This window comes from Sciurus vulgaris (genome assembly GCF_902686455.1).
Source record: "Sciurus vulgaris genome assembly, chromosome: 11".
Classification (NCBI taxonomy): domain Eukaryota; kingdom Metazoa; phylum Chordata; class Mammalia; order Rodentia; family Sciuridae; genus Sciurus; species Sciurus vulgaris.
Window position 1 is genome coordinate 116,394,945 of NC_136472.1, and position 26,408 is coordinate 116,421,352.

At 42.8% G+C, this 26,408-nt stretch overlaps 1 protein-coding gene across 1 annotated transcript in view; it reads left to right on the forward strand.

Moving 5' to 3' along the window:
- SORL1 (sortilin related receptor 1) overlaps positions 1 to 26,408 on the forward strand; it is a 154,892-nt gene that overhangs the window by 95,570 nt on the left and 32,914 nt on the right. The window contains exons 22-31 of the mRNA XM_079105505.1: positions 3,045 to 3,218; positions 5,397 to 5,510; positions 9,209 to 9,331; positions 12,134 to 12,253; positions 17,674 to 17,799; positions 20,227 to 20,334; positions 21,991 to 22,122; positions 23,118 to 23,249; positions 24,074 to 24,208; positions 25,054 to 25,209. Of these exons, the coding sequence (XP_078961631.1) occupies positions 3,045 to 3,218; positions 5,397 to 5,510; positions 9,209 to 9,331; positions 12,134 to 12,253; positions 17,674 to 17,799; positions 20,227 to 20,334; positions 21,991 to 22,122; positions 23,118 to 23,249; positions 24,074 to 24,208; positions 25,054 to 25,209 (1,320 nt within the window). The remainder of the gene's footprint in view (positions 1 to 3,044; positions 3,219 to 5,396; positions 5,511 to 9,208; positions 9,332 to 12,133; positions 12,254 to 17,673; positions 17,800 to 20,226; positions 20,335 to 21,990; positions 22,123 to 23,117; positions 23,250 to 24,073; positions 24,209 to 25,053; positions 25,210 to 26,408) is intronic.

The window sequence follows — 26,408 nt, forward strand, 5'->3', positions numbered from 1 at the left end:
CCTGCCTGCGTTTTTCGGGCACCAAGAGGGTACTGCATATTCATGATGCATATTTTTTTGTTATCTGCTCCTAATATATACAGAATTTTCTATTAACCAAGTGTGAAATAATGATAAATACATTTATCAAGAGTTTGCTGTCACTTATACCTGCTAGTATTCTTTGTGGGCTTCCTTAGTCTCCCCCAAATCCATGTGTATTATGAATATTCCCATTGTATAGTTGAGGACATAAAAGTCAGGTTTAGTAACTTGTGCAGGTCATAAACTTAGTAAGTGGCAAGATTTGAGCCGTGATCTCGTTGACCTCAAAACCTGAACTTGAGTGAAACCATCAGGCTCTGTCCGCTCTCCCATCTGTTGCTAGACTAGCAGTGTAATGTGACAACAAATTAGAATAGTACATTTTGCTTGATTCTGGTTTGTGATAAAATATTTGTTTACTTGGAACACTCATTAATTTGAGATATTTGATTCTAAGTGAATACACTTCCTATCTTGATCCCTGGCTTATTTTTAAGTAGTGTCAGTGGAATTTAGTCTTTATAAAGAGTCTTTTTTTCTTACTTTGTAAGAATTTTGATGTATTCAATTGATGCTACTTTGTCTTAAAGTATTTTGGAGATCTTGTAATTCTTAGATCCTGCAGGCTTTTAGACATCTGTAATGAGGGTGAATATTCATTATTTGGTGTATATATGATTTTGATCATTGCCAAGTGTTCACTTACTTAAGTGAGATAATAGCATTTGTGGCTCCAAAACTGGTTCTGGAGGAATTTTCCAGAGGAAATCTGAAAACATTCTGAATATGCCCATGAAGACATCTGGAGCTAAGTGTGGTCTCTGAAGGGGACGACTTTGAAGATGGTAGTTTTCACCTGTCCATTCTTCCCATCAGGACAGGGGTTTTCATACTGCATATCTTGCTTATCTGGGACAGTTGGCATCCGGTAGAAGGGTCTATGGCCACAGTGGGACTCTGTTAAATTTTCCCATCCCTAATCTCTCTAATGTCGCATCCCCATTTTCAGTTCTGTGGTTCATACCAGCTGGGGTGCTCCTTCCCTGCTGATCTCTTGAATGTGGGGACCGGAGGGGCTTGGTTTGTAGTTTGCCCCTGGATACTGCCTCTCAGTATGTAGTGTCATACATCTTGGCCTGGATTAGCCTGAAATAGGACACCCCATTTGGGTTCTGTGCTTTTAGCTCTTCCTTGTTTGGGTAGGAACATTTGCTCTGCATGTGAAAATGTTAGTCACATTATTTTAGAGACACAGTCGTCATGAAAATATCATCCTATAATTGAGTATGTTTAAATAACATCATATTTTGTTATTGTTCATTTTCTTGGAACATTGAGTGGTATGTTGTCCTCTGAATACAAAGAACATGTCCCACATCCTTTTTCAGTTGTTTTTCATTAGTGGTAGCTCAGTGTCAATTTTGTATTCCCTTTTGTAGCCAGCAGTTTGTATATTTGAGCTAAAGAGCAGTCTGTGCTCACCAACTATCAGTGTGAGCTGATGTCTGGGACTTATGCTCTGGTCACCTGGCTATTCTACTATGGTAATTGTGCTGTTATGGTTGACTGAGTTATTTGCTGAATCTTTTTTGAATGTTTCATCACATTAATATTTCTCTCTGGGTGTGCTTATTTTATCTATTTGGCAATGTCTCTTTCTCTTTTTTCCTTAGAATCAAAGTAACATTGCTGCTAAATGATTGCGATTTTTATTTCTATTTGTAATGTCATATAAAACTGATGAGGTGCCAACGCATCCAAAGCTATCGAGTGTATAATATATCAATACTGATTGTCATTAATGAGCACTCTTTGGGCAGGGCTTAGTTGCAGTCTTGGCTGGATGGGAAGCAGATTATTTGGCTGTCTGATGGTAGAGGTGGAGTTGAGGTGTCTGACTAGACCTTACAACTGAACAATCAGCAGTTGAGTTTTATCAAAATTTTAATGTGGTTTTTTTTTTTTTTTTTGGTTGGTTTGTTTTCATGATTAATACCCAAAGCCAAAAGATAACATACATTTTATAAGTCTTTGACTTTTGTGTTACTCTGTAGTTGTACCATGTCTCCAAATTGTTACAGAATAGGTTAGCATTCTCCCTTCTTTATGTTCTGGAAAGATGTAGGGGACAGAAAACACCTTTGCCATTTTCGTTCATCCACATAGGCTCTTTTGCAAGTGCAGTGATAGATTCTTTGAACTATCACTCTATTTGCTAAGCTGAACCAGAGAAAAAATAGAACATATTCGGATAGATCAACTTAAGTCCTTTTGTAGATTTATTTACTGCTTCCTGTTGACTGATGAGTACTTTGGTTGGTTCCTCATTTAGTTCTTTAGATGTACTCTGGCACAAAGCAGTTGAGAAGGGTGACCTGGGATTTTGTCCATGCCCCAGCATTACCCACATACATGTTGTAATGAAGGGTCTTTAGGTACAAAGAAACCCACTCAAGATAGCTCGAGTGAAAAGTATTATTGGCAGAATTAAGGGAGGCAGTAAGGAACCCAAAGATAGGAGATCTATGTGAGCCTTATAGGTACTGCAGCTGGGAATGGTAAAGCTATCCTCTTTCTGAGACCCTGGTGGTGTCCCCTTTCCTCCCCATAAGTCTCCTATCTGCAAACCCTGAGTTCTTCTTCATGGCTTTGACTTGAGAAAGTTTTGACACCTACTCTTTACCCCTTCTTCCAGCTCTAGCTCCCTGGTGGCTTTCTTAGCTTTCGAAGACCCAATTCCATTTTCCCAGGAGGAACATTTGCTGCCCGCATGGCTTGGGCAGTGCAATGGAGCTGAGGTGGGGAGGCAAGACTGGAGAAACTGACTGTGTGGGTCAGGCCCTTGCCAGGGGTTCTGAGCAGAGCTTGTTAGTACAGGAGATGCCTTAGCACGCGCCATGGAACCTCTGTGAACTTCTCTGGTCCTGTCTGTAGGATGAGGAGGCACAGTAGTCTCCTCGTGTTCAGTGGCTCCTTCATGCTGTGTACTAACCCCGTATGCTGCTATGTGTCTTCTCCAGGAAGCAATGCCTGTGTGTCCAGGCCATGCAGCCTGCTGTGCCTGCCCAAGGCCAACAACAGCAGAAGCTGCAGGTGTCCAGAGGGAGTGGCCAGCAGTGTCCTCCCTTCTGGGGACCTGATGTGTGACTGTCCTCGGGGCTATCAGCTAAGGAACAACACCTGTGTCAAGGAAGGTGAGTCCCTTCTGCCCTCATTCTCCACTTCCTCCCACCTCCTGGCCATGGCTCCATATTCTCTAACCATTTGAGGACCCTGGAAATGTCCCAGGCAAAATCAAAATCCACTGGAATCTTAGAGGCATCTGGTTTGGGTGCTAAGGCCTGTGACATGTCAGTGCTCATTCAGAACAAGTCTGAGCTGTTCGTGTGAAAACAGTGGCTCTGTCTTTTGGGTTAATGTCAGATGACACTGGCTGTCTTCAAGTTCTGCCCTTCTTTTCTACTGAGTCTTCCTTTGCTCACCAATCCCTCGTATCTAGGTTTCCTAACTTCTCCTGCTGCAGCTTTATTTTATTCTTGCAGTACTAGGAATTGAACCAAGGGCCTTGTATGTGCTAGGCAAACACTTTATTATCACCAAGTTATATACTCAAACCTTTTTTTTTTTTTTTTTTTATTTTGAGATAGGGGCTTACTGAGTTGCTCAACAGGCTTCGAGCTGTGATCCTCCTGCCTCAGCCTCCTGAGTAGCTAGAAGTAGCTTAGATTATAGACATGTGCCACCACACCCCAATTCCCACTTTTTATAAGTTGGACCAACCTGCCTTGGAAACATAGCTAGCTTGACCCCTTCAGAATTGACCACTCTAGCCTGGCAGTTACCTACCACCCCAGCCCAAAGTGACTTGAACTCTCAGACCAATGTTTGCAAAGGTCTGGAATTCTTGATTTCCAAGCTGTGACTAACTTACTGTGGCGACCTCATTCCTAAACCACTTTGAATATGAACACATGCATTTAAAATATTTTCCTTTTGAGAACCTGTTTAAAGTTTTTCCCTGTTTTCTCCCTTACCACTTCCCTAGTCCCCAGCCTCATATTTCTGCCAGTGAGAACCCCTGGAAGGGATCCTTGCCATGAAGTGCTTGGACCGATGGCCAGAATTCCTTTTTTGCTTATGCCCCAGGTTATATTTGCTTTGTAATCCTAACCTCACTTCTCACAGTAGCCTTTGAGACCAGGGTGGTGAAGTGCACAATGGAGACCCTTATGGTCTTCCTTCCTTAAGAAATAACAAGTGGGAAGAAGAAGAACCTTCCTTCCTTAGAAACAGGAGACTTTCAGGCTCTGGGTCATCTGAAAGCTATTTGGAAAGGAAAAAATGTCGTCAACTAAATTCTAAGAGGAGGGCAGAAAGACTTGTCCGTGTTCCTCATTAGAATACTTTCAATTATCCAAACAAGAGGACAATCATCATGAGCCCTTGACCCAGTTGACTAAACAGTACATTTTTTTTTCCTGTGTAAGTACTTGCTTTAAAGAAATCATGGATAAGAAAAAATTCTCTTAATAAAATCTTAGTAGCCCACTCAATTATTAAAGTTACTGTATATACATATATAATTTTATAAAACTATGTAGTCATCCCTTGACTCCCTAGGAATCTGTTCCAGGATTTCAGTGGACCCCAATTCCATGGATGCTCGAGTCCCTTCTACACATTGGCACAGTGTTTGCATAGAACTTACACGTATCCTCCTGTATACTTTAAATCATTGCCAGATTACTTACACTATCTAATACAATACAAATACTATTTAAGTATGTGTAGTATTGTATTATTTGGGAAGTAATGACAAGAAAAGTAGTTTGTACAGGTTCAATAGTTTTTTTTTTCCCTGAATATTTTCAGTCCATGGTTGGTTGAATTTGAGGATACTAGCTTCATGGATACAGAGAATTGACTGTATAGATAATATGGCTATCAATGTTTTGAATTTGTGTGTTTTAATACTTTGTAGACATAGTCCAGAGTTGCTTGTATAATGAGTATTATGTAATGCTTATGTACTGTATTTGCTACCTAGTAGACCCAACTGATGTCATCATTAACCTTTCTCATCATTGTAATCACCTGTAAATATTCATCTGAACCTATCTTTTCTTCAATTTTAATTTTGAGAGGAAAGAAGGAGCTATTTTGGGGATGTTTCCTCCCCTGTATGCATGTGTGCTTTGGCATCCCTTCTCTCCTTTGCCGTCTAAGGCATAATGTAATTCGGGGAAGAGGAATAGAGACAATATAGAATGTCCTGAGGTCCTGCAGTAAGAATAATGTATAGAAAGTCCTGTGGTCCCACAGTAAGAATAATAATGCTTTTATTTCCTCCCTCACCTACCTCTGATGTTTAGAGAACACCTGTCTTCGCAACCAGTATCGCTGCAGCAACGGGAACTGTATCAACAGCATCTGGTGGTGTGATTTTGACAATGACTGTGGAGACATGAGCGATGAGAGAAACTGCCGTGAGTCTTCTGGCACGATGGAGTTATCAGGATGTTAAGCAATGCCTTTACTCAGAAGGCTGGTCAGCTCCTCTGGGCAGGGCTCTGTAGTCTAGTTGAGAGTACTGGTTAACTGCTATTGCTCATGCCCATGTGTGCTGACAGGGCTTGGATAACAGAAAGCACATTTCCACATGTACGTGTACGTTAGGCATATAGTATTATAAGTATATAAATATACACGTTTATATATATATATTTAAAAATCACATAAGTAAGTTGACCACTCATTACAAAAGACTTATCAGTAAGCATCATATGGCTGAATTACACTGATTTGGCAGTCTGGGTTTTACTCTTGGCTTTGACACTGTAATAAAACTGGTGGCTGGGGGTAGATCAGGTCTTTGATTTGTAAATTCAGAATTCTGCCTTTTCAAAGATGGGCAACAGGTGTCACCTTGTATGCTGCTCCAATTAATTGATGCTGGCTTGCTGCCAGTCTCAAGAGAGCTTATTATAATTGATTAGTCATGCATAGTTTGACCTGGGAGGTGGGGACATAGGTAGGTGTCCTCTTTGTACTGAATAGTTTCTAAGGTCTGAGTTTATGACTCTGCTTAGGAGGACTTAAAGAAAATCATGGATAATAAATTATCCACAATATTAGCTAGCATTTCTTCACTTAATTTTTAATAGCTTTGACATCAGCTGATAAAGTAGCCTCCTTCTTTTCTCTTTAAATTAAAATCAAAGAAGAGGCAGGTTGGAAGGAGTGTTTAGAGTTACAATGATGAAAAAGGTTAATGATGATGCCAGTTGGGTCTGTTAGGTAGCAGCTCTAGTATGTCATCTCTTGGTCATACATTCACTCAACAGGTATTGATCGAGCACCCTCTGTTCCAGCCGTGCTGAGCCTTGGTGTATATTAATGTTCAAGGTGGAATCAGTTTATAGTTTGAAGAGCGTGTTAGCAGAGTTAACAGCCATGGGCAGGAGAGTGATAAGGGCCCCAGTGGAAAAGTTCCATAGATGGGAAGGGCACCCAAATCCAACTTGAGTTGGTGGTAATAAAGAGCCCTGCAGTGTGGGGTGCACTGAGCAGAGGTGGGGGGAAGGATTGTGGACCAGGGAGCAGACAGCGTGTCAGTACTGTATGGGCTGTGGAGGACATAGGTGCAGTGGGGAGAGGGGAAGTTGAAAGTACAGGCAGAGCCCAGCAGGAGCCTTGTGAACTTTATTAGAAGAGCAATTGGGAAACCCTGAAGTGACATGAGAAGATTTTGCCTTTGGAAAGATGGGCAGCTGGCAGAATGAATTGGATGAGAGAAAGACCAGAAGCAGGGAAGCCAGAAACCAGGTCAGAAGGCTGGTTTCCAGTGTATTACCTTCATCAACCCAGAGGCTCATTGAGCAGTTTGTACTCTACGAACAAGTTAACGGTGCCTCTAGATGCTGATGCTGCCTGGCCCCTGGCACATGGATTGAGGCATTCACCCAGGAGCAGGTGCCAGGTTCCCATGCCACTTCCCACGGAAGCACCTTTAGAAATGCTCAGCTCACTAAACTCCTCAGGGCCTTGCAGCTCTGTCCTGGCCATTCTGGCTTCTGAAGCCCTTCCATCCTCATTTTCCCTTGGCGTCAGTGGATGCCTTTCAAACCCAGGGAAAAGAGTACACATGGCAGTTTCAGGAAGGCACAAGCCTCACTGTGACTGTCTTTTGCTAGACCACTGATCCAGCCTTCTCTGCCTACCAGAGTCTCAGGCAGAAGTGATATTTGTGGGGGAATAGTTCTTTAAAAACATTAAGACAGATCATTGACAGCACTGAAGCAGATGAAGGGACAGAGTTATTACCCGTGAGGATGGGAAAGAGGTGCCTTTTAGAAAATCGCCCAGACATGATTAGGCAGAACAGAAGCAAGGAGAGAAAAACTAAATGAACATATGTCCAAGCTAGGGACACAAGACAACTTGTCTTTCCTCCTTGTGCCCCTGGGCTGGGTGTTCACTAGAGGAACAAGCTGGATCTTGGATTGGTTTCATGTTTGGAGAGAAATAGGACCTCTACCTTTATAGAGGAGCTTGCTGTGCTCAGTGATCTTCCTCCCCGACCCAACTCTGTTGCTGGCCTCCTAGCTTCTTGCCACAGAGTTTAGTTCCTGCTCTGGGTGAAGTGCAGTGCTGGCTCTGCCTTCCTCCAGGTTTGGCATGAATGTCAGCTGTGATTGACGTTCCTGAGGCCTGAGGCTTGCTTTCTATTCTGTTCTCTCCCACTTCCGACTGGCCCAGGTCCCTACCCATCGGATGAGACAGAGGAGAGATGAAGGAGGCTGGGATTTAACATCACTCTTTTAGGAACCAGGGCAGGGGCAGAACTGTGCTCTTATCAAGGAGAGATGAGCTTACTGAGATAGCAGGAGGCGCCCTGTGCACAGGCCAGGCTGCAGGAGAGGGCCAGGCGTGATGGGGAGCTACAGCACGGGGAGTTAAGTGAGGCATCCCGCCAGCTGCCAGGAAGAGCAGAGGAGGGGTGATGAGGCAACGCGGGAGGGATGTTGTCAGTCGATTTCCCTCCCTCTTTACACAGACTCCTCCAGCTGGGTGGATGTCAGGCACAAGGGTTTTGATGTGAATCCCCTGCAGTCTTGTCATTTTGCATTCATCCCCTGCCTCCCACCATGAGCTCAATTACAGAGAAGAAATGGAACCTCCAATAAAAGCTGCCGGGATGTCTAGCAGCATTGTTGCCTCTTGGCGTTTCATTTCACGACACACCCCACCCTCCATCCCAAGATGCTGTTCTGCCACATGGGCCCCTCAGCTGCTCAGGAGGGGCTTCTGGTGGGTTTTTCTTTGTATCCTAGGGTTTATGTATAAGCCCGGGAAATTTCTTCATAGGTGAAAATCTAATTCCATGCTCATACTGGTGTCAGAAGACAGACATAATGAGGAAGAGATGTGACATGTGTTTAGAGCCCATTATCTTTACATCCTATTTAACAGACTTTGGTTCCAAATATGTTTTCTTATTTATCTTCATAATAATGCTGCCAGGTAGTTACTATCTCCACTTTACCGAGGAGTGAATGGAGGCACAGAGGTTAGATTAAGGAAGTTATAGGTGGAAGAATTCAGATCCAACTCTCATCTTTCTGTGATTCTGTATTACTTCATTGTACTGTTGAGTAAACTGAAGTTTGGGGAGATTAAAATTAATTGCCCACGGAAGAGTTCAAGCCAGGATTAGATGCTCAGTCTTGACTGACTTTAGACCAGCCCATGTTTCTGCTACAGAACCGTACATGATCATCTATGTGATGAAGTGTCTGCTTCACGTATGGAATTGGGCCTCCCGAATGGTAGTTTTGTAGGTAAAGGTATTTCTGGAAATCACTTAGGGACACACCTTCACAGCTGCGGACTTTCTTTTCTGGAGGGAACTTAGTGGGTAATCCCCCCAGCTAGATGATAGTTTCTCACTTTGCCAGGGCCTGTTCCTTTCTGAAGTTGTTCCCAGAAAGATGTGCCCTTACTTCCCTTGGTTGTAAATTTCATTTCTTATGTAATTGATTTCTTCCATTAAGTCTAGGTTTAATTTCTGTTGCTGTAGCTAAAATCTGCTTCCTTCTATTTTTTTATTGGTTTTCTAGTGGGAAGTTTGTATCTGAGAGGCATTCACCGTACTAACGAGTGTGTTGTCTCTTTCCCATTTCAGCTACCACCATCTGTGATTTGGACACCCAGTTCCGCTGCCAGGAGTCTGGGACGTGTATCCCACTGTCCTATAAATGTGACCTTGAGGATGACTGTGGAGACAACAGTGATGAAAGTCACTGTGGTAAGGGAGCATGGCATTCAGAAATCTTTTCTCAAGAGAGAGTTACCATGTTTGCCCACTGGGCTGTGCTAGTGTGTGAGGGGGTTGGAAATGGAGGATTTCTGATGGCATTTCAGGACCTCTGCTCTTCTAGCTGTGTGACCACCTCCACCCACATGGTAGGCTGGAGTCATTTCCTTTCTCCATTCAGAGCTGGCTTGCCGTTTTTCGTGAGAATTCAGTTCTGGTGGTAATCCAGACTTTATGGATTCATGGGGAGAAAAGATGGAGCCTAGACTAACTCCCACTACTTACTTGCTCTTTAATTATCCTTTTCTTTTCTGATCTGAAAAATGGGGAAATGGACATAGCTTTGCCTTGTAGAAGTACTATAAGGGTGAAATGTGATAGTATGTTCATTAGATTTTTAAATGAATTCTTGAGTTGTCATCAGCTTTAGACATGTGGCTTGCACCTCTGAGTTAGGTGTAGGATGAGTCTTAGAGAAGTATGGATTTCTACCTTTGTGAAAAAAATTTTCAAACCAGTTGAATTCACTAGATTCTGTTAGAAATCAGCAGATGATATAAGCATTACTTGAACAACTGTTTTCTGAATGAAAATTTTTATATTTAGAAGAATACTGTATAATAATTTGAAGAAGTTATTGGGGGATTCTCTGGTCCAATCCTTTTAATTTTCACATTAAGCAACTAAGATCCAGAGAAGTCAAGGGTCTCATTCAAGGTAGTACAGTAAATCTGTGTCAGCATGGAGAACTGCAACCCATGTCTCCTGTTTTGTAATTCCTTACCCTTTCTGTTGCACAACGCTGCCCTTTCTGTTTCATGAGCCCTATCTTAGTTAACAGGGTCTGGTCCCAAAGTAGTAGTTGCTGACCATTAAAGGAGACATTGTGCAATAAAGCAGATTGGAGGAACCATCAGCATGAGAGAGGAAGCCAGACGCTGACCCACACATGGGGATGGATGCCGTGCTGGGCCTTCTTTCCTGTCCACAGGTTCAGGTCCAGCTGACCTCTGCATGTGCCCACAGACAGGACTTGCTTTGTTATAAGAGTGGTTGGACTCACAGAGACTGAAATAAGGGTAGCAGGGGCTGCTTGTAAATCATTTTAGCACAAGCTAATTTATAGAGCAGATCAGGGGCCACTTTTACACAGAAGATACACCTGACTTGGCTCTGGAGGAGTTTTTTGTTTTCATAATTTTCCTTCATTAAGTGCCATAAGACATATTCTTGGTATTCACATCTACTTTCCCTTCATTCCTACCATTTCCTCCCTAGCATTGTTTAGAAGTGTGAAGTGTGCAGCTACTCTTGCTCTGGTAGGGAAGAAGCCCATGGGGCTCATGTGCCTGGTGTGGTGTAACTCCCTCGCTGTGCACACATTGACCATTCATTACTTTAATCTCCCAGATCCTCTAGCCATGCCCCATTCCTGCTAGTTGGTTCTGCACCCATCCCAGGGTCCTGGATAGCCCCTTTCCTGATGCAGTTCTTCTTCATACATTTCCAGACTCTCCTCCTAAATATCTCATTTACCACCTTTGCCTTCAACCTCCCTTCAAGGAGAAAAACTGGGACAATTTTCCTGAACCCCATGTTTGGCTGCTCCTGTTTTCCGAAGCTCTAGAACATTTCACTTGAGATTACTTTGTCTCAGTCCTTTTGGACTGCTATAACAAAATACCTTAAGAGTGAGTAATTTGAACTGGGGATATAGCTCAGTTGATAGAGTGCTTGCCTCACAAGCACAAGGCCTTGGGTTCAGTTCTCAGCACCGCAAACAAAACAAAACAAAACAAAACAAAAAATCAGAGTGGGTAATTTATAAACCATATACACTTATCTTTCTGAGTTCTGGAGGCTAGGAAATCCAGGATCACAGCATCAGCAGATTCGGAGAATGACTTCTTCACTGTGTCTTCATGTGGGAGAAGGGGCTAGCAGTTCCCTCACACCTCTTTTGTAGTGTAATATCACTAAGCCCATTTAATCACCTCCTGAAGGCCTTGCCTCTTGATATTATTGCATTGTGATGAGGTTTTTACACGTGAATTTGTGGGGACACATTCAACCTGTAGCTTCAGGTCTAATGATCACCAAGGCTGGTGAAATGCATTACAGAACAGCCTCCTTTTATGTCCTGGTCAGGCTGCGCTGCCTAGGACCTTAGTCTTCTCGAGGCAGCACGTCTACTGCCCACAGAAAGTCCTGAACTGTTTCCTCCCTTTTGGAAGCTCAAAACTAACCTTGCTTTCTTGGAGCTGAGCATCTCCAAGTGGCCAGCACACCAGGACCTCTTATTATTTCTTTTCTCAAACCAAAGCTTTGTCTCTAAGGAGTCTTCTCTTTCTTGGAAATATGCTGCTTGGTCTCCTCCATCACTGCTTTCTGACTTTTTTCCCATCTCAGCAAGCCCAGGAAATGATAACACTTGTGAAGTACATCCATCAGGATAGACAGACAAGGCTATCAGACAAGGCTATCTTGCCAAGAGACAACCAAGTGTATTAGACTAGGGTGTCAGTATCTGATCATACCTATAACCCATCTGCAGCATGCTTGGTGGAAATTATCCTAGATGACCTTACATCCCTGGTTAAAGGTCTGCCTGTCCACACTCTCTGCAGATAGTCACATCATAATCAAGTGGTAAACATCAAAATCCTTCATTGTTCATGATATCTGTGCATACTTAGCGATAGGGTCCATCTGTAAGGCTGAGAGCTTTGATACCAGAGGCAGAACTCTGAGTAAGTTTTTGCCTTCACGACTCTCTTGTTGTCTCACTTGCAGAAATGCACCAGTGCCGGAGTGACGAATACAACTGCAGCTCTGGTATGTGTATCCGCTCCTCCTGGGTGTGTGACGGGGACAACGACTGCAGGGACTGGTCTGACGAAGCCAACTGCACCGGTCAGTGTTTCCTAATTAATAGCACTCATCTAATAGTTAGATGTACTAAATTAATGTCCGCTGCATATACTAGTACTAGTTAACATCATGACTAGTGTCACAGCCTTAAATGATCACAGAATCTAGGCACAGAATCAGCTTAGACCTTAGAAATCAACTGGTTCAGTGCTTCTCAGAGAGCCGGTTTGAGATGAGATAGGAACTTGTGCCAGAATATAAATGAATACTCCACTTCCTTCATCTAGAAAGTCTTGTAAGAAAAATGTCAGTGGAACTAAACAGTGTTCTGAGTGATATAGTTGATTTATATTTTGGGTCAGTCTTCTCAGTTCTTCTGGGAAAGTAATAAGCAGTTTACACGCTGGCCCCTGGTCTGGGGACCATACTTGGGGTAGGACCCAACTAGTTCGTGTTTTTCAAGTGGAGCATTGGAGGGTTCCCCTAAACAATTAAATTGCGCTTGTATCTGTTTGAGATAAGATTTCATTGAAAGTAAAGTTAGAAACATCAGGAATGTGAGGGAAATGCTAGGAGGTGTTAGGGGTAGTATTCTAATTCTTCTGTTGGTTTCATTCATATTCATAGCATTATTTTGTTTAATGATTGAATGGAGACCATAGACACTTGCTGTGACATACACATTTGTGAAGGAATAAAAACATTCATTTCAATAATTATCACTATATATCCCATGATTTTATACAACTAATTTGTAAAAAAAAATTTATAAATAAAAATTTATAAAGACCCTAATTCCATTATCCAATATGTGATTTGCTCTGCAATCTCCTCTAGAAGTTACTATTCAGTTCTGTCCTAAACCCCTCCAAACTGGTGGCCACATATATCACACAGGATGTTCTGTGGTAGCACCAAGTTTCCTCCCCCAAGAAGGCTCCCCTATCTTCTTTCTGCTGTTGTCTCAGTGCTGGGCTTCTGTTAGAAAGACTGCAGAAAAGTGCTTCTGTGCATACAAGCTTTGTCTGCAAAAGGAGGAAAGCCAAGGTCGGTGAAAGAGCTGCCATCCACCTAGGAAACACGTGAATGCTGCCTGGAAGCTTCGACTTTGGATGGATAATTAGTTAATAAATGGGAAGGGCGCACTTGGGCATTTCAGTTTGTAAATTGCAGTGTGATTGAACATCCTGTTAGCACAACCACATTAGTCAAACTTGTATTTCAGCAGCATGTGTCGGTCTTCCAGAATGAATTCACGACCTCATTTCTGTGGGCAGGCTTGTCATAAACTCCCGGCTTTATCTCTGGTTTTCTTCTGGCAGCTTTCACAGGGGATAATTTAAAACTCTTGCCATTCAGCTGCAGCCTTATTCCAATGACTGTTTTTCCAAACCTTTTAAGGATGATTCTCTTTCTCATCATCTTAAAATAGTTGGAGGTTGGATGTGAGCTCATTATGATGTGTGGCACGACACTTCACTTCCTGATCTATTAAATTAAGCTGCGTATGACACCAGAGAAAGCGATCAGGGCTGCTGACCTATTGGCCTCCACCCCCATGCATTGTCTGTGCTGTGTGTGCTCTTCCTTCTTCTCCCAGCTTTTGCTATCCATGGGCTTTTCAAAGTTTTCTTTATTTCCTTTAACCTGCTGTCCCTATTATTGAATGTGTACATTCAGTTTCTTTTCTCTTAGCTATTTTTACCTTTAGATATGTAATGGGCATTCTTAATATATCCTATATGTACAAGCACTTTACATTTTTGACTACTTAACTACTTAGTAAAATACTTAGTATCATAAAACACCATTTAGTTTGTTGATTTTACATTTCAGAGACCTAAAAATTCGTTTTGTTATTTTTAATAATCAACCTTTTTTATAGGCATGTGTCTATTTACCATCTGCTTTTGCTTCGTGTATACAGGGCCAACTTCCCTGATTTTTTGAGAAGTCTGAGGGTAGTAAACTCTTTGAAAGTTCTATTAGTATAAATATGTCTTTAAGACTCACTGTGGAGAAAAAGATGGTCTGGAGAGACTACAGTTTCCTATAGCTTTTTCTCTAACTACTAAAGATGGTTTAGGGAACTCACATTATCCAAGTTTTTTAAAGGAAATTCTACCTTCTTTGTTGAGTCATGTACAATATTTGAACAGGGAGAGAAAATGCTGAAAAAGTTTCCTTTTCCTGCTCAAAATAGTTTCATTGCATGCACAGGTCATGATGGGGATTAGAATGATTTGTGGGTGTGTTGGGTTGCTTATTTTTATGTTTTTAACAAGTCAAAATTTTAAATAATTTAAAAAAAAGATTCACTGTGGAATCTAAATTGGTCTGGATTTCTAGGCGAATAGTAATTTTCTGTAAGTTTCTTAATAGAATCACTCCATTTCTTTCTGGTCCCTTGAACTGTTTGTAGTTCTACTATCAGAATGTCTGTTCAAATAACAACAGCCTTCTTTGCATTTATCTTTAATTTGTGATATATAGTTTTGGCTGTTTTATTTATTCTTGAGACTCATTTTCTATTTAAGATCTGAGGATTTATGTTTCTCATAATTCTGGGATCTTACAACTATGGAATTCAACCTTGTCTGCTTGCTGGACTGTCTTTGGTCTTGTCTTTGGCACTTGCTGTCAGCCATTTGTTGAACTGCCCCATACTACCTGTGCCTCCTGTTTTTATATTTAATGTCTTTTTCAGACTCTGTGCTAACCTCTGAATTATTTCTTTAGTCTTACCTTCCAGTTCAGTAGTTCTCCTTTCAACTAAATCTATTCTGCTGTTTCACACGTCTGTTTACTATTTTTATTTTCATGACTATATTTTTTGTATCTAGAATATCTGTTTGGCTCTTTTTCAAATGTGCCTTTCATTTTTTAGTTCTCTTTATACTTTATGGTTTTTCTTTTATATCATTAATCATTCAAATGTGTTTACGGTCACTTTCCTTTTCTCTCACGTGCTTCCTAATAGTCTTATGCTTTGTAAAAAATGAGCAGTACTCTCCTGGTTATAGTACATAATTCATCTTTTTTTCCTCATTTATATTCGGTGAGTGCCTTCATCAGGTGTTTCATCAGGTCTCAATGAGTCAGGGAAGCTCTAAAAGCACAAGTCATAGGATAATGATCTTTATTAGAAACTGAAATTCCATGTCCTTGATCATTCACCTCATTGACCCTGCTGTTCTTACATTTACAATAAATCCTACTTTGCAAAGGATTTTTCTTTTTCTTTCTCAATTTTTTCAGTCTGGATTTAGAGCCAGTCTCTTCCATCATTGTTCTAATTTTTTTTTTTTTTAATAAATCTTGCATTGTTTATCGGGCACTCAAAAACTGGTAAATTACTCAGAAGATAGAAAAAATCCAGAAAAAGATAGTATGTTATACATTCCAGTCGTGCCTGGCCTCTTGAGTGAAATTGTGCAAACCGATTAATCTTTTTGATCTTAGCTTTGGGATAGAATCTGGAGATTTCAGACATGCCTCCCAGAGTTGTCATTTAGAAACCCCACTAGCACTTTGAAATAGTTTTCAATTAAAAATGAAATACAAAGGCTGAATAATAACAAGTAGATTAGCATGGTAATCAGTTTAGGCAACTTTGCATTTTATGAAAGCAAACAAGGCAGTGAGGAATGTTTTAAAGGCGACACCAAAAAAAAAAAAAAAAAAAAAAAATGCCAGGAGCATTCCAGGTGATGGCTATTACTGGTGCAGGAACTCATGTAACTTGCATGATTTATTTATTCCTTTTACAAAAAAATAAGTGTATTTTAAAAGATAGTTAATGGATTCTAAGTGCCAAAGGATATAAATGTTGAAACTTCCCGTAGACTTATTTAAATGCTACCAAATTTAGCCTTGGTCTTTGGAGGGACACAGGTAATGGTTCACTACTTATTTTAAAGTACTTTGAAAAATCAGGTTCCTAGCATGTCCCATCATTGCAAAAAATAGCTTCAAATTGTAGAGGACATTGTAAGGCAGTGTTCTCAACCCTTGAGCAGCTTATTGCCAGTCATCTCAATTGAATAAAAAACTAGCTTTTTCCGCAACAACCTGCTTTTGTTTTACCTCTTCCTGCTGTGAAGATGTCCTGTTCACAGTTAAACTAACAGGGAGCCTCTCTAGCTTATCCCTACCCCACCCACATCGATAGCTTTGCTTTCCACCATTTCCGTTACCTGGGATCAACCATAGTCTGAAAATATCATATGGAAAATTCCAGAAATAAATATTTGATAAGTTTCAAATGACTTTACTTGTGATATATTGCTAATGTTCTATTTTAGTTTTAATATTGTTAATCTCTTTCTATGTTTATGACTAAATTTCATTGTAGGTATGTATACATTGGAAAAACATAGTATGTAGGGATCGGTACCATCTCAAGTTCCAGACATTTATGAAACATCTTAGAAGGATGAGGGGGATTACTCTGGATTATTTTATGCTGATTATAAATAAGACCAGTTCTGGTTTTCCTTCAGCAGTGAACAGACACAAACAGCTTTCTGTTTCAGAGGAGGAAATGGAAATCTGATGGAGAAGGCAGTTATAGTGAGGCAGGTATTATGTACTTGAACTCATCCTTGAGATGTTTCTAAATGACTTGCAGGTGGCTGCAGCCCATGTGTGCACATGAAGCTGTTCATTTATAACAGTGACTGTTTCACTAGCTGCTGCTGCTGCTTTTTCTAAGTGCTTGTAGTGGGTGTTATATATTATTGGCTGGTAAGATGTTTGATGTTGCTCTTGATCATCCAGATTAGACAATTCTAGGTTCTGAGGCCTGTGTTCATTGAATCTTTTTTATGTTTTTTGGGCCTGAAATTTTCCACATTTAAAGTTGGGTAGTGTTTTGATGTTTGTTTTTTATTTTTATTTATATAAAGTCATGACCTGCCAGAGCTGTTTATAAGAGCCCCTAGATAGCAATCTAATGGGAAATAGAGGCCTCCAGATTGACAGGACCAGGTCTAGTACTTTAGAGCACACCCTGCCTTTCCTTATTTCACAGCATCTGGAGGAGTCAGATTTATGGGAGAGGATCAAGTAGCAAGGGATAGGAGAAAAAGTAGAGGCTTTGCCTTGGACAGCCTGATGCTATTACTTCATTACCTGAAGGTTTTTCAGTCTCTTCAAGCTCAAGCCTGTTTCTCCCTTGTGAAAGGGGAATACTGCTTACCTCATAGGTCACTGTAAAGAGGAGGGATTTTTTTAACAGGGGCACCCGGGCCTGTGACATCATGTCATCACAGACTCTAGTCACTGCCTCCCCCCTCTTGGGGTCAACCCAACTGCCACGTTCCCTGCCCGAGGAGAAACTCAGATGCCCTAGCCCTTCAAACCTTATTGCCTAGTGCAAAGCTTCCTTTCATCTGGCTCCTGACAGTTGATGGGGATGGAGAGGAGGGAGGTATGACTGTGTCCCTTTTCTCTGTTGGCAGCCATCTATCACACCTGTGAGGCCTCCAACTTCCAATGCCGCAACGGGCACTGCATCCCCCAGCGGTGGGCGTGTGACGGTGACACAGACTGCCAAGATGGTTCTGACGAGGATCCGGTTAACTGTGGTAAATGCAAATGCCTTGGCTTCCACCTGAGCTTCCCCAGTGTCTGCTGTTCAGGAAGAGGCAGCAGATGGGCCAGGATATGAAATCACGCCCTGCCGCACCCAGGCTTCCACTGTGACACCAAGCAAGCCCACCCACTCTGTCATGTTGCCATATGATGCAGTCTTAATTCTCAGGCAGCAGTTTTCCTCTCACAAACAAAAAGCGTAAAATGCCACCATACCACAAAAACAGTATGTAAAGTGCTTCTATACAGCAAATATTTTTAAGCTTCTCTGTCCTTATCCTTTTGCCAAACATTCAAAATTTTCACAGTATAGTTGTTGTCTGCGTGTCATTATATGTTCTGCTCCTTCCATGTTATAGGATTTTTTTCTTAAAAAAGATATTTCTGTATATCTGTATTTTCTGTAATTAGCTTTTTATGCAAGATGCATATTCATTTTATGTCACCATAACCCAGTTTACTTAGCCCATTCCTGGTTGGGCATTCAAGTTTTACACAATTATGACAGCTGTTTATGTCCTTGGAGGCAAAGGGTCATTTTTCCTTGGAGATATTTCCTGGAATTGTGGGTTGGAAGTTCTGATGAGTTCTCATGATTCTCTTCCAGTGTTTGCTGGTCATTTCCAAGGGGCTGTACTAAGAGCACCTCCACCAGCCATGGACTGCTTGCTTCCCCTAGTCTCCCTTGATTTTAGGTTTTATCTCTTTAGTAGTTCTTACTAACTTAATGAGTACGCTTGCCTCTTATGATTTTAATTTATACCTCTTTTGTAAACTTTGTTTTACTTAGTGATATTAACCATTTCTCCAAGTTGTGCTACTCATTTACTATTTCTGTTTCTATGTGATGTTCTTTGACTAATTTCCTCGGAATATTGACTTTTTATAGGATTAAAAAGCCTTTTGTTGCCTTATACCTAATCCTCATGGAATTATTCACCAAGCATAGGGTTTGCAAAGGCCATGCCTGTCTTGGTAGAGCTGATTAAGTCCAATGCCTGACAGGGACCCTGCTCAGGAGAGTGACCTGGCCCTAAGGCTTCTCTGCTAAGCAGTACCTTTGTACTAGTTTAATTTCCCCTGGAACTCATTGTGAAACTTTGGGCTCTTAACATTTCAGGCAAACTTTCCCCAGAAGGACTTCGTGTTAGAAATCTGGAATTCTTGAAGAAAGAAGGTGGCCAGTGATTTCATGAGCTTTGAAATCAGGATTCATTCTCATTCATATTCATTCTCTCTCTCTCTCTTTCCCTCTCTCTCTCTCTGTCTCTCTGTCCCTATTAATTGAAGCTTCTTTTGTCTTAAAAAAAAATACTTAATTTTTGAATGGATAGGCCTTTCAACTTACTAAAATGGAAAAAGTATAAAAGGCTTATAGTAAAAGTTGTTCTGCACATCAGTCTAGTTCCTGTCCTGTCCCCATGTGAAACCATGGTTTAAACAGAATAATGCACAGGCAGTCATTGCTGCATGATATTATTTCAGTCGGCGATGGAGCACATTTACAGTGGTGGTCTCAATAAATGGAGCTGAGAATGTTCTGTCACTTCGTCACATTGTCGTGTTCCTGATGTCATGGTGCAGCACGTTACTGCTGGTGTCAACTAACCCACTGTGCTGCCAATCATGCACCAGTACAGCACACATAAGTACATAAGGTACCAGTGCTTGGTAATGATAGCACACAGCTAGTGATCAGTTTGTGCGTTTACTATGCTACGCTTTTTGTCATTATTGGAGAGTATACCTCTTCTAGTTACGTAAGGAAAAGTTAACCGATCAACTGTCTTCCGTATTACACTGGTAGCCACCTCCGCATCTTTGTTTACCTCACCTCTAGATTGCTTCAAGAGATCACATTGACCATCCAAGTAATGTAAGGACAGTCTGTGACACTCACGTGGTCAAGAAATTGACTAGTGACACAATTCTTAGAATGCATCCATCATTAGATGATGCATGACTATATAAATTAAAAGTAGTCTGTATTCATGTCCTGTTTTACACAAATAGTAATGTACTGTGCGTGTTGTTTTGAGTTTGTTTTTTTACATAACTCTATCTGGGACAGAATTTATCACAGAGCTGCTGCTTCCTTCTCTCTTGGCTGTCTAGTGTTCCCATGTACAGTCATTTATTAAACAGTCTCCCACTGATGGACATGGAGGTGGCTTTCCATCTGTTACACTTCTACTTGACATTAAGTACAGGTTCTGACCTTTTCCTTACACTGTTTTTCATTTGTGTAAGCACAACACATTCTACACTGGGAGTTGCTGGGTCAAATTTTTGTATACATTAGTAATTTTATAGCTATTGCCCAATTGTCCCCTGGGCGGTACAAATCTAAGCCCTGCCAACGGTCTAGGTGAGTGCCTGCTCATTTCTTCCTTTTCATCCTTCTCTGGATTGAATTTCAGAGAAGAAGTGCAATGGATTCCGCTGCCCAAATGGCACTTGCATCCCATCTAGCAAACATTGTGACGGACTGCGCGACTGCTCTGACGGCTCCGATGAACAGCACTGTGGTGAGTCTGCTCCCTGCCCAGGAGGAGCGCCAGGCCCTGGTGGTTGTAATGAAGAGTGTCTGTTGGACCAAATCTCTTGTTTCTTCAGTACCTGCTGTGTTTAGCTTTGAACAGTTGACCCTGAGTGCTGGATCAGGATTCAGTGGCCCATCAGGAAGGGCGACATGGTTTGGGTAGTGGAGAGTGGAAAGATTGGTGGGGTGTGTGGTTATGGGATTAGTTCATACATTGGTGAAAGGTATTGTTTTGTTGCTATGCATATTATAAATTGACCAGTTTTCAATTGGACACTTACTTTCACCTGATTCGTTTTTATTTGTGTTGCTGATTATCTCTCCAGAAATATTTTTAGGCCAGGTGACCTTTTCTAGCCCATTTTGTTTTTAGACCCAGAAAGATTGTTTTGGGTCTTTGGTGGACATTAGAATCACCGGGGGAGCTCTAAAAGCTATTGGTACCTGGGCATTACCCCCAGATATTCTGAATTAGTCTAGAGTGTGACTTGGGTCACACTTGGCTGTTGGGATTTTTTTTTAAACAGAATTCCAGGTGATTCTAATGTGCAGTTCAGATTGAGAGCTAATATGTTAGTACAAACTGGCTTGTGGGTGAGCTTTGGCCCGTAACCTATTCTTTTAAATGAAGTTATGTTTCAACACAACATTGCCCTTTGCTTATGTATACATATGGCTGCCCTCATGTTATGGCGGTAAAATCAGTAGCTGTAACAGAGACTGTTAGGTGTATGCAGAGCCCAACATTTTTGCTCTCTGGTTGTGTTAGTTTGGGATTTTCCAGAGAAACAAAATCAACAGGATATATAAACACATACACACACATAACACACATGTCATACACAGCAACCCCCACCTCCTGTATATATGGAGAGAGTTATAAGGAATTGACTTGCATGATGATGGAGGCTGCAAGTCCAGAATCGATAAGGGAGATAGCAGGCTGGAAACCCAGGGACAAATTGAGGTCAGAATTTAAATCTGAAGGCTGTCAAGCTCCAGACCCAGGAGGGAGCAACTGCAATTCAAATCCAAAGGCCTTCTTCTTGCTGTGCTCTCATGTGGCCTTTTCTCTGCCAGTGTCTGTAGATGAGGACACCAGTCCTGTTGGATTAGGGCCCCAGCTATGACTTGATTTAACCTTCAGGGCCTTTTTAAAGGACCCCTGTCCAAATACATTCACATTGGGGCTTAGGCTTCAACATAGAAATGTAAGCGGGAACGTCAGAGCACAATTCACTCAAGAACTCTTGTCTCTTGGAGAAAGTTTGTTGACTGTGTTAGAGTCAATATCATATTAATAATGATTCAGATCATGGGCTTTGATGCCAGACAGCTCTGGATCTCAGTTTTGGCTTCCTCAGCCGTGTACTCTTGGCAAAACACTTAATACTGCTACCCTTGTTTTCTCATTCTGTAAACAGACAATAAAATCTTTTATAATGTTGTTTTGAGGGTTTAATGACGCACTTTATGTCAAGTGCTTTAGCTCTGGGCTTGGCACAAACAAGTGCTCGACCAACCGTGGCTATTACTGTCGTTTCCTGAATGCACATCTAAACCAGTGTGCAATGCCCGGGGCTGGGAGGACCCAGCCAGGCCCAGTGCTCACGGCCCTTTCTCCTTGCGGGCTCCCTTTCAGAACCTCTCTGTACGCGCTTTATGGACTTCGTGTGTAAGAACCGCCAGCAGTGCCTGTTCCACTCCATGGTGTGCGATGGGATCATCCAGTGCCGGGATGGATCAGACGAGGATGCCACCTTTGCAGGATGCTGTGAGTGGGGCTGATGGGGAAGTCACTCACAGCCAGGGGATTCCGCTGCCCTGGATGCACCTCCATCTAGGCATCAGGTCTTGACTGAGTGTCCCAGCTCATCTTTCCTGAGAGTTATCTGTGTTGCTTAAGAAGTGCTGCTTTTAGCTGTTGGTGTATGCGTGAACAGGAGGCTGGAGAGTGACCACAGTTTTGGCTCAGTGTCACCTTTCTGGCCAGTCTGTATTGAATGCCGATCTCTGTAGGCCCCACCTTGCTCCAGAGGTGGTCTTGGCATGCATCCCCACTTTGCACGCTGTTTATTTTAAGGTCTGCCTCTGCTGCGGTGTGAGGGTCACAGGATCAGGGACTTTGCTTTGTTCATTGCCATAGCCCTGTTTCTCAGAGTATCCTGCATTTGTATTTGTTTGCTCGGGCTGCCATGGCAAAATGCCACACACTGGGTGGCTTGAACAACAGAAATGAATTTTCTCCTGGTAAAGGGAGGCTGGAAGTTTACAGTCAAGGTGTTGTTGGCAGGGTTTGTTTTCCCAGAGGCCTCTTTCTTGACCTCTTAGGGGGCCGTCTTCTCACCGTGTCCTCGCGTGGTCTTTCCTCTCTACATTTCTGTGTTCAAACTTCTTCTTCTGTGGACAGAGGTTGTATTGGATTAGGGCTTACCCTGGTGACCTCATTTTAACTTTACCTCTTTAAAGACATTACCTCCAAGAAAATCACACATTTAGAGTGTTAGGGGTTAGGAGTGCAGTCCACAAATTTTGGGGGGATAAACTCAGCCCATAATAGTACTCAGTAAAGGACCATGGAAGGGATCAGTTACCCAGATGTGTGCTCTGTTAAGATCAGATTTAGCTTTTGCTTTCAAGGAATCCTTCAGCATGACAGGCTCTGAGCAGAGGACATTTGCTCCCCCCTCCCGTTCTGAGTGTCACGCCCGCTCTGACCTCTCCAGCAAGGAAGTAATGTGGACTCTATGGCTGTTTATTCCTTATTAGCTCAAGACCCCGAGTTCCGCAAGGTCTGTGATGAGTTTGGTTTCCAGTGTCAGAACGGAGCGTGCATCAGTCTGATCTGGAAATGCGATGGGATGGACGACTGTGGAGACTACTCCGATGAAGCCAGCTGCGGTGAGCTCTGGGCTCCGTGCGTCCTGTGGTCACGGTGACATGTGTGGCTAAGGAGGGGCTGCTTGCCAGCTGCTCACCTGCACGCCTTGCCTTCTTCCTTAGCAGCAGCTACCACCAGGTTTTGGATCCCCACAAGAAGAATTGAGTGAATCAGGAACTTACACCTAGTAGATGAGGGGAAATGTTCATTCTGTTTCCTTCTCTTTCCGCATTTGCAAGGACTGCATTGTATATAAGGAATGCAGTGGGTAAAGGATTGTGGTAAATATTGTGGGGTGTACCCCTAAGTATTACAGGCCACAGCATTTCAGTTGGGCTGTCATCCATAATTAGCCTAATCCTTTGGTAAAATGTCAGAGTTACAAGTCAGAATGATTTTGTTATTCTCAGAATAACAAAATGTAGGTCATCCTTGGATGTGGTGACACATGCCTGTAATCCCAGCAACTCAGGAGGCTGAGGCAGGAGGATCACAAGTTCAAAGCCAGCCTCAGCAATTTGGTGAGGTCCTAAGCAGCTTAGATCCTCTTTCAAAATAAAAATTAAAAGGGCTGGGGATATGGCTCAGTGGCAAAGTGTCTCTGGGTTTAGTCCCCCCAAAAGTAAAAAATGTAGGTCAGAGAAACATGTGTTGGGGACTGGGAAGATGGGGTGTTGTTGTTTGTGGGTGGATTTTATTGCCCCTTGCGTCCATAAAGCTGCCTTATCTTTTTTGAAAGGGAAATGCCACACAGGATGTGGGTTTCAAGGACATGCATCTAGGTGGAGCTTTGCACTCACTCTGGTACAGGGGAAATGACTGATACTGTGGTTGATCTCTACAGAAAACCCCACAGAAGCCCCAAACTGCTCTCGCTACTTCCAGTTCCGCTGTGAGAATGGCCACTGCATCCCAAACAGGTGGAAGTGTGACAGGGAGAACGACTGTGGAGACTGGTCTGATGAGAAGGATTGTGGAGGTAAGAGGCTGCAGGGCTGGGTCAGCCCCACAGCCGAGACACACCAGGGTAGGCCCACCTGACTGCACAGAGTCTAACTTTGTCTCTTGAGTGCCTGACTTATTCTGTACTTTTTTGACTTCTTTGGGGGGATCAACCCTGAGGAGTTTCCTCTTTTTCCTCCCATTAGCAATCAGGGTGCTTGGTATTTCCTGTTTCCAGGGTTATTCATTCCTGATTTTGCAGGACACAATGAGACTCCCAGAACCTTGCTCCTCAAAGTGTGGTCTGCAGACCAGCAGCATTCACATCTTCTTGGAGCTGATTAAAACTGCAGAATCTCTGCCCTGCCCCACACCTACTGAATGAGAATCTGCATTTTAACAAGGTCCCCAAGTCCTGCCTGTGCTGTGATTACCTCTGAGGAAAACTGACGTGGGGTGCATGCTTTCCCTTCCCTTTGGCCTTGTTGTCTCCAACCCAGGTCTTGGAATAGTTGTGGTGAATTAACTGAAGCAGTTGGGCCTTGATAGAAATTCTCCACCCATCCTGTACCTTCCAAGTCAGTTGCTCACCTGTTCCTTTTGTTAGTTTTCAGAAGCACCTACAACAGCAGGCCCATCTGAGTATCAGCTCCTATCCATTACAGTAGGATGGCCAATCTACCAACCAAAGGGGAAACAAATACCATCTGTTCAGACACCACATTATAAATGATTTTTAGATGGGCTGCTGTACAGGGCTGTGACTGTCACTAGCCTCTCTTGGCTGGTGCAGCTAAAACGCGGACTAGGTTTGGAACACATTTTAGTCTGAGGTCCAACTTCTGGTAACATTTTGGGTTTCCTTTTTGGTGTTTTCCTCAGATTCACACGTTCTGCCCTCCCCCACTCCTGGGCCCTCCACGTGTCTGCCCAATTACTTCCGCTGCAGCAATGGGGCCTGTGTGATGGACACCTGGGTTTGTGATGGGTACCGGGATTGTGCAGATGGCTCTGACGAGGAAGCCTGCCCCTCACTTGGTGAGTCCTGGCCTTAGCTCTCCATGGCTAAGGAGACCTGTTCTTGTGTTGAGGATGTTCTGGCGCATGGCCTAGGCACAGTCTCGCCGTCCTGTGCTTCTCGCAATAGGGCACCTCCAGGGCAGGGAGACTTCCGTGCTTCTCTCTGGATCAAACCCATGGAAACTTGGAAATGGAGCATCCCATCTCCTATAACTGCCCTCTGAACTTCCTGCAGGAAAAGGCCAGCTACCCTCCTTTCCCTCCTACTGCGGGCAGTCCTCCTTTGTTCCCTTCTCTGTGGGAAATTGTAGTTGAGATTATAGAGAAGTTTTTGTGTATGTATTACACTTAGGGACGAGGGCCCAATTTTCCTGCTTGGCAATTATCTGGCTTGTCCTTCTAAAAGAAGGGTGGGCACTGCCATCTAGTGGCTGAACACAGATGCAGCTGAAGAGCTCTGCAGTAACCATTGCTGGAGGCAGGGCCCACCTTGAGACCCCATCTAGTGCCTGCCCCTCGTTGCAGGCAGAGCGTGGGTGAGGATACTGTGTTTCCCTAAGCAGGAGTCTATTTCAGATTCACGTATAAGCTGCACTTTGCATAATCCTTGCCTTAGCTGATTTGCCCATCCATAATCTGATTTTGCTCCTTGATGTCTTTGTGCATCCCATTCCTTTCCTTGTTCTTGTCTAGAAGATCAGTTCAATCATCCACAGTGGTGGGTGATGATCAACCCTCCCCCACTTGGGAGCCTACCCATAATGCCCATCTTCTTCGGGAATAAGGGACTTGGTTTATCTTGGCTTAACTTTCTAGGACCTTGGTAATTTTAAGGTTTATCTCTGAGGCTGGTCAGTTTCCCCAGAGAAGATTCTACAATCTCCTGCCTGCACAATAAGGATCTCACTAATAGAGGTCTCAGGAAGAGAGTGAGGTCTTCACATTTTGCTGTCTATAGGTATAATCCCCAGTTTACCAGTAAGATAGTCTTGCTCTCAACTATGTCTGTCTAAAACAGCTCTTGGTTTTCATTCTATCCAAATAATAGCCCCCCAGTCTGTTACTGGGATGGTGTAGGGGGTGATTGTCCCATGAGGCTGTTGGGGGGAGGATGTAGGGAATGTAGCTACCCCTTTAATTTTTCTTCAGTACTGGAGCTGGAACCCTGGGGCCTTATGCACACTATGCAAACTCTCTCCCACTCAGCTACATCCCCA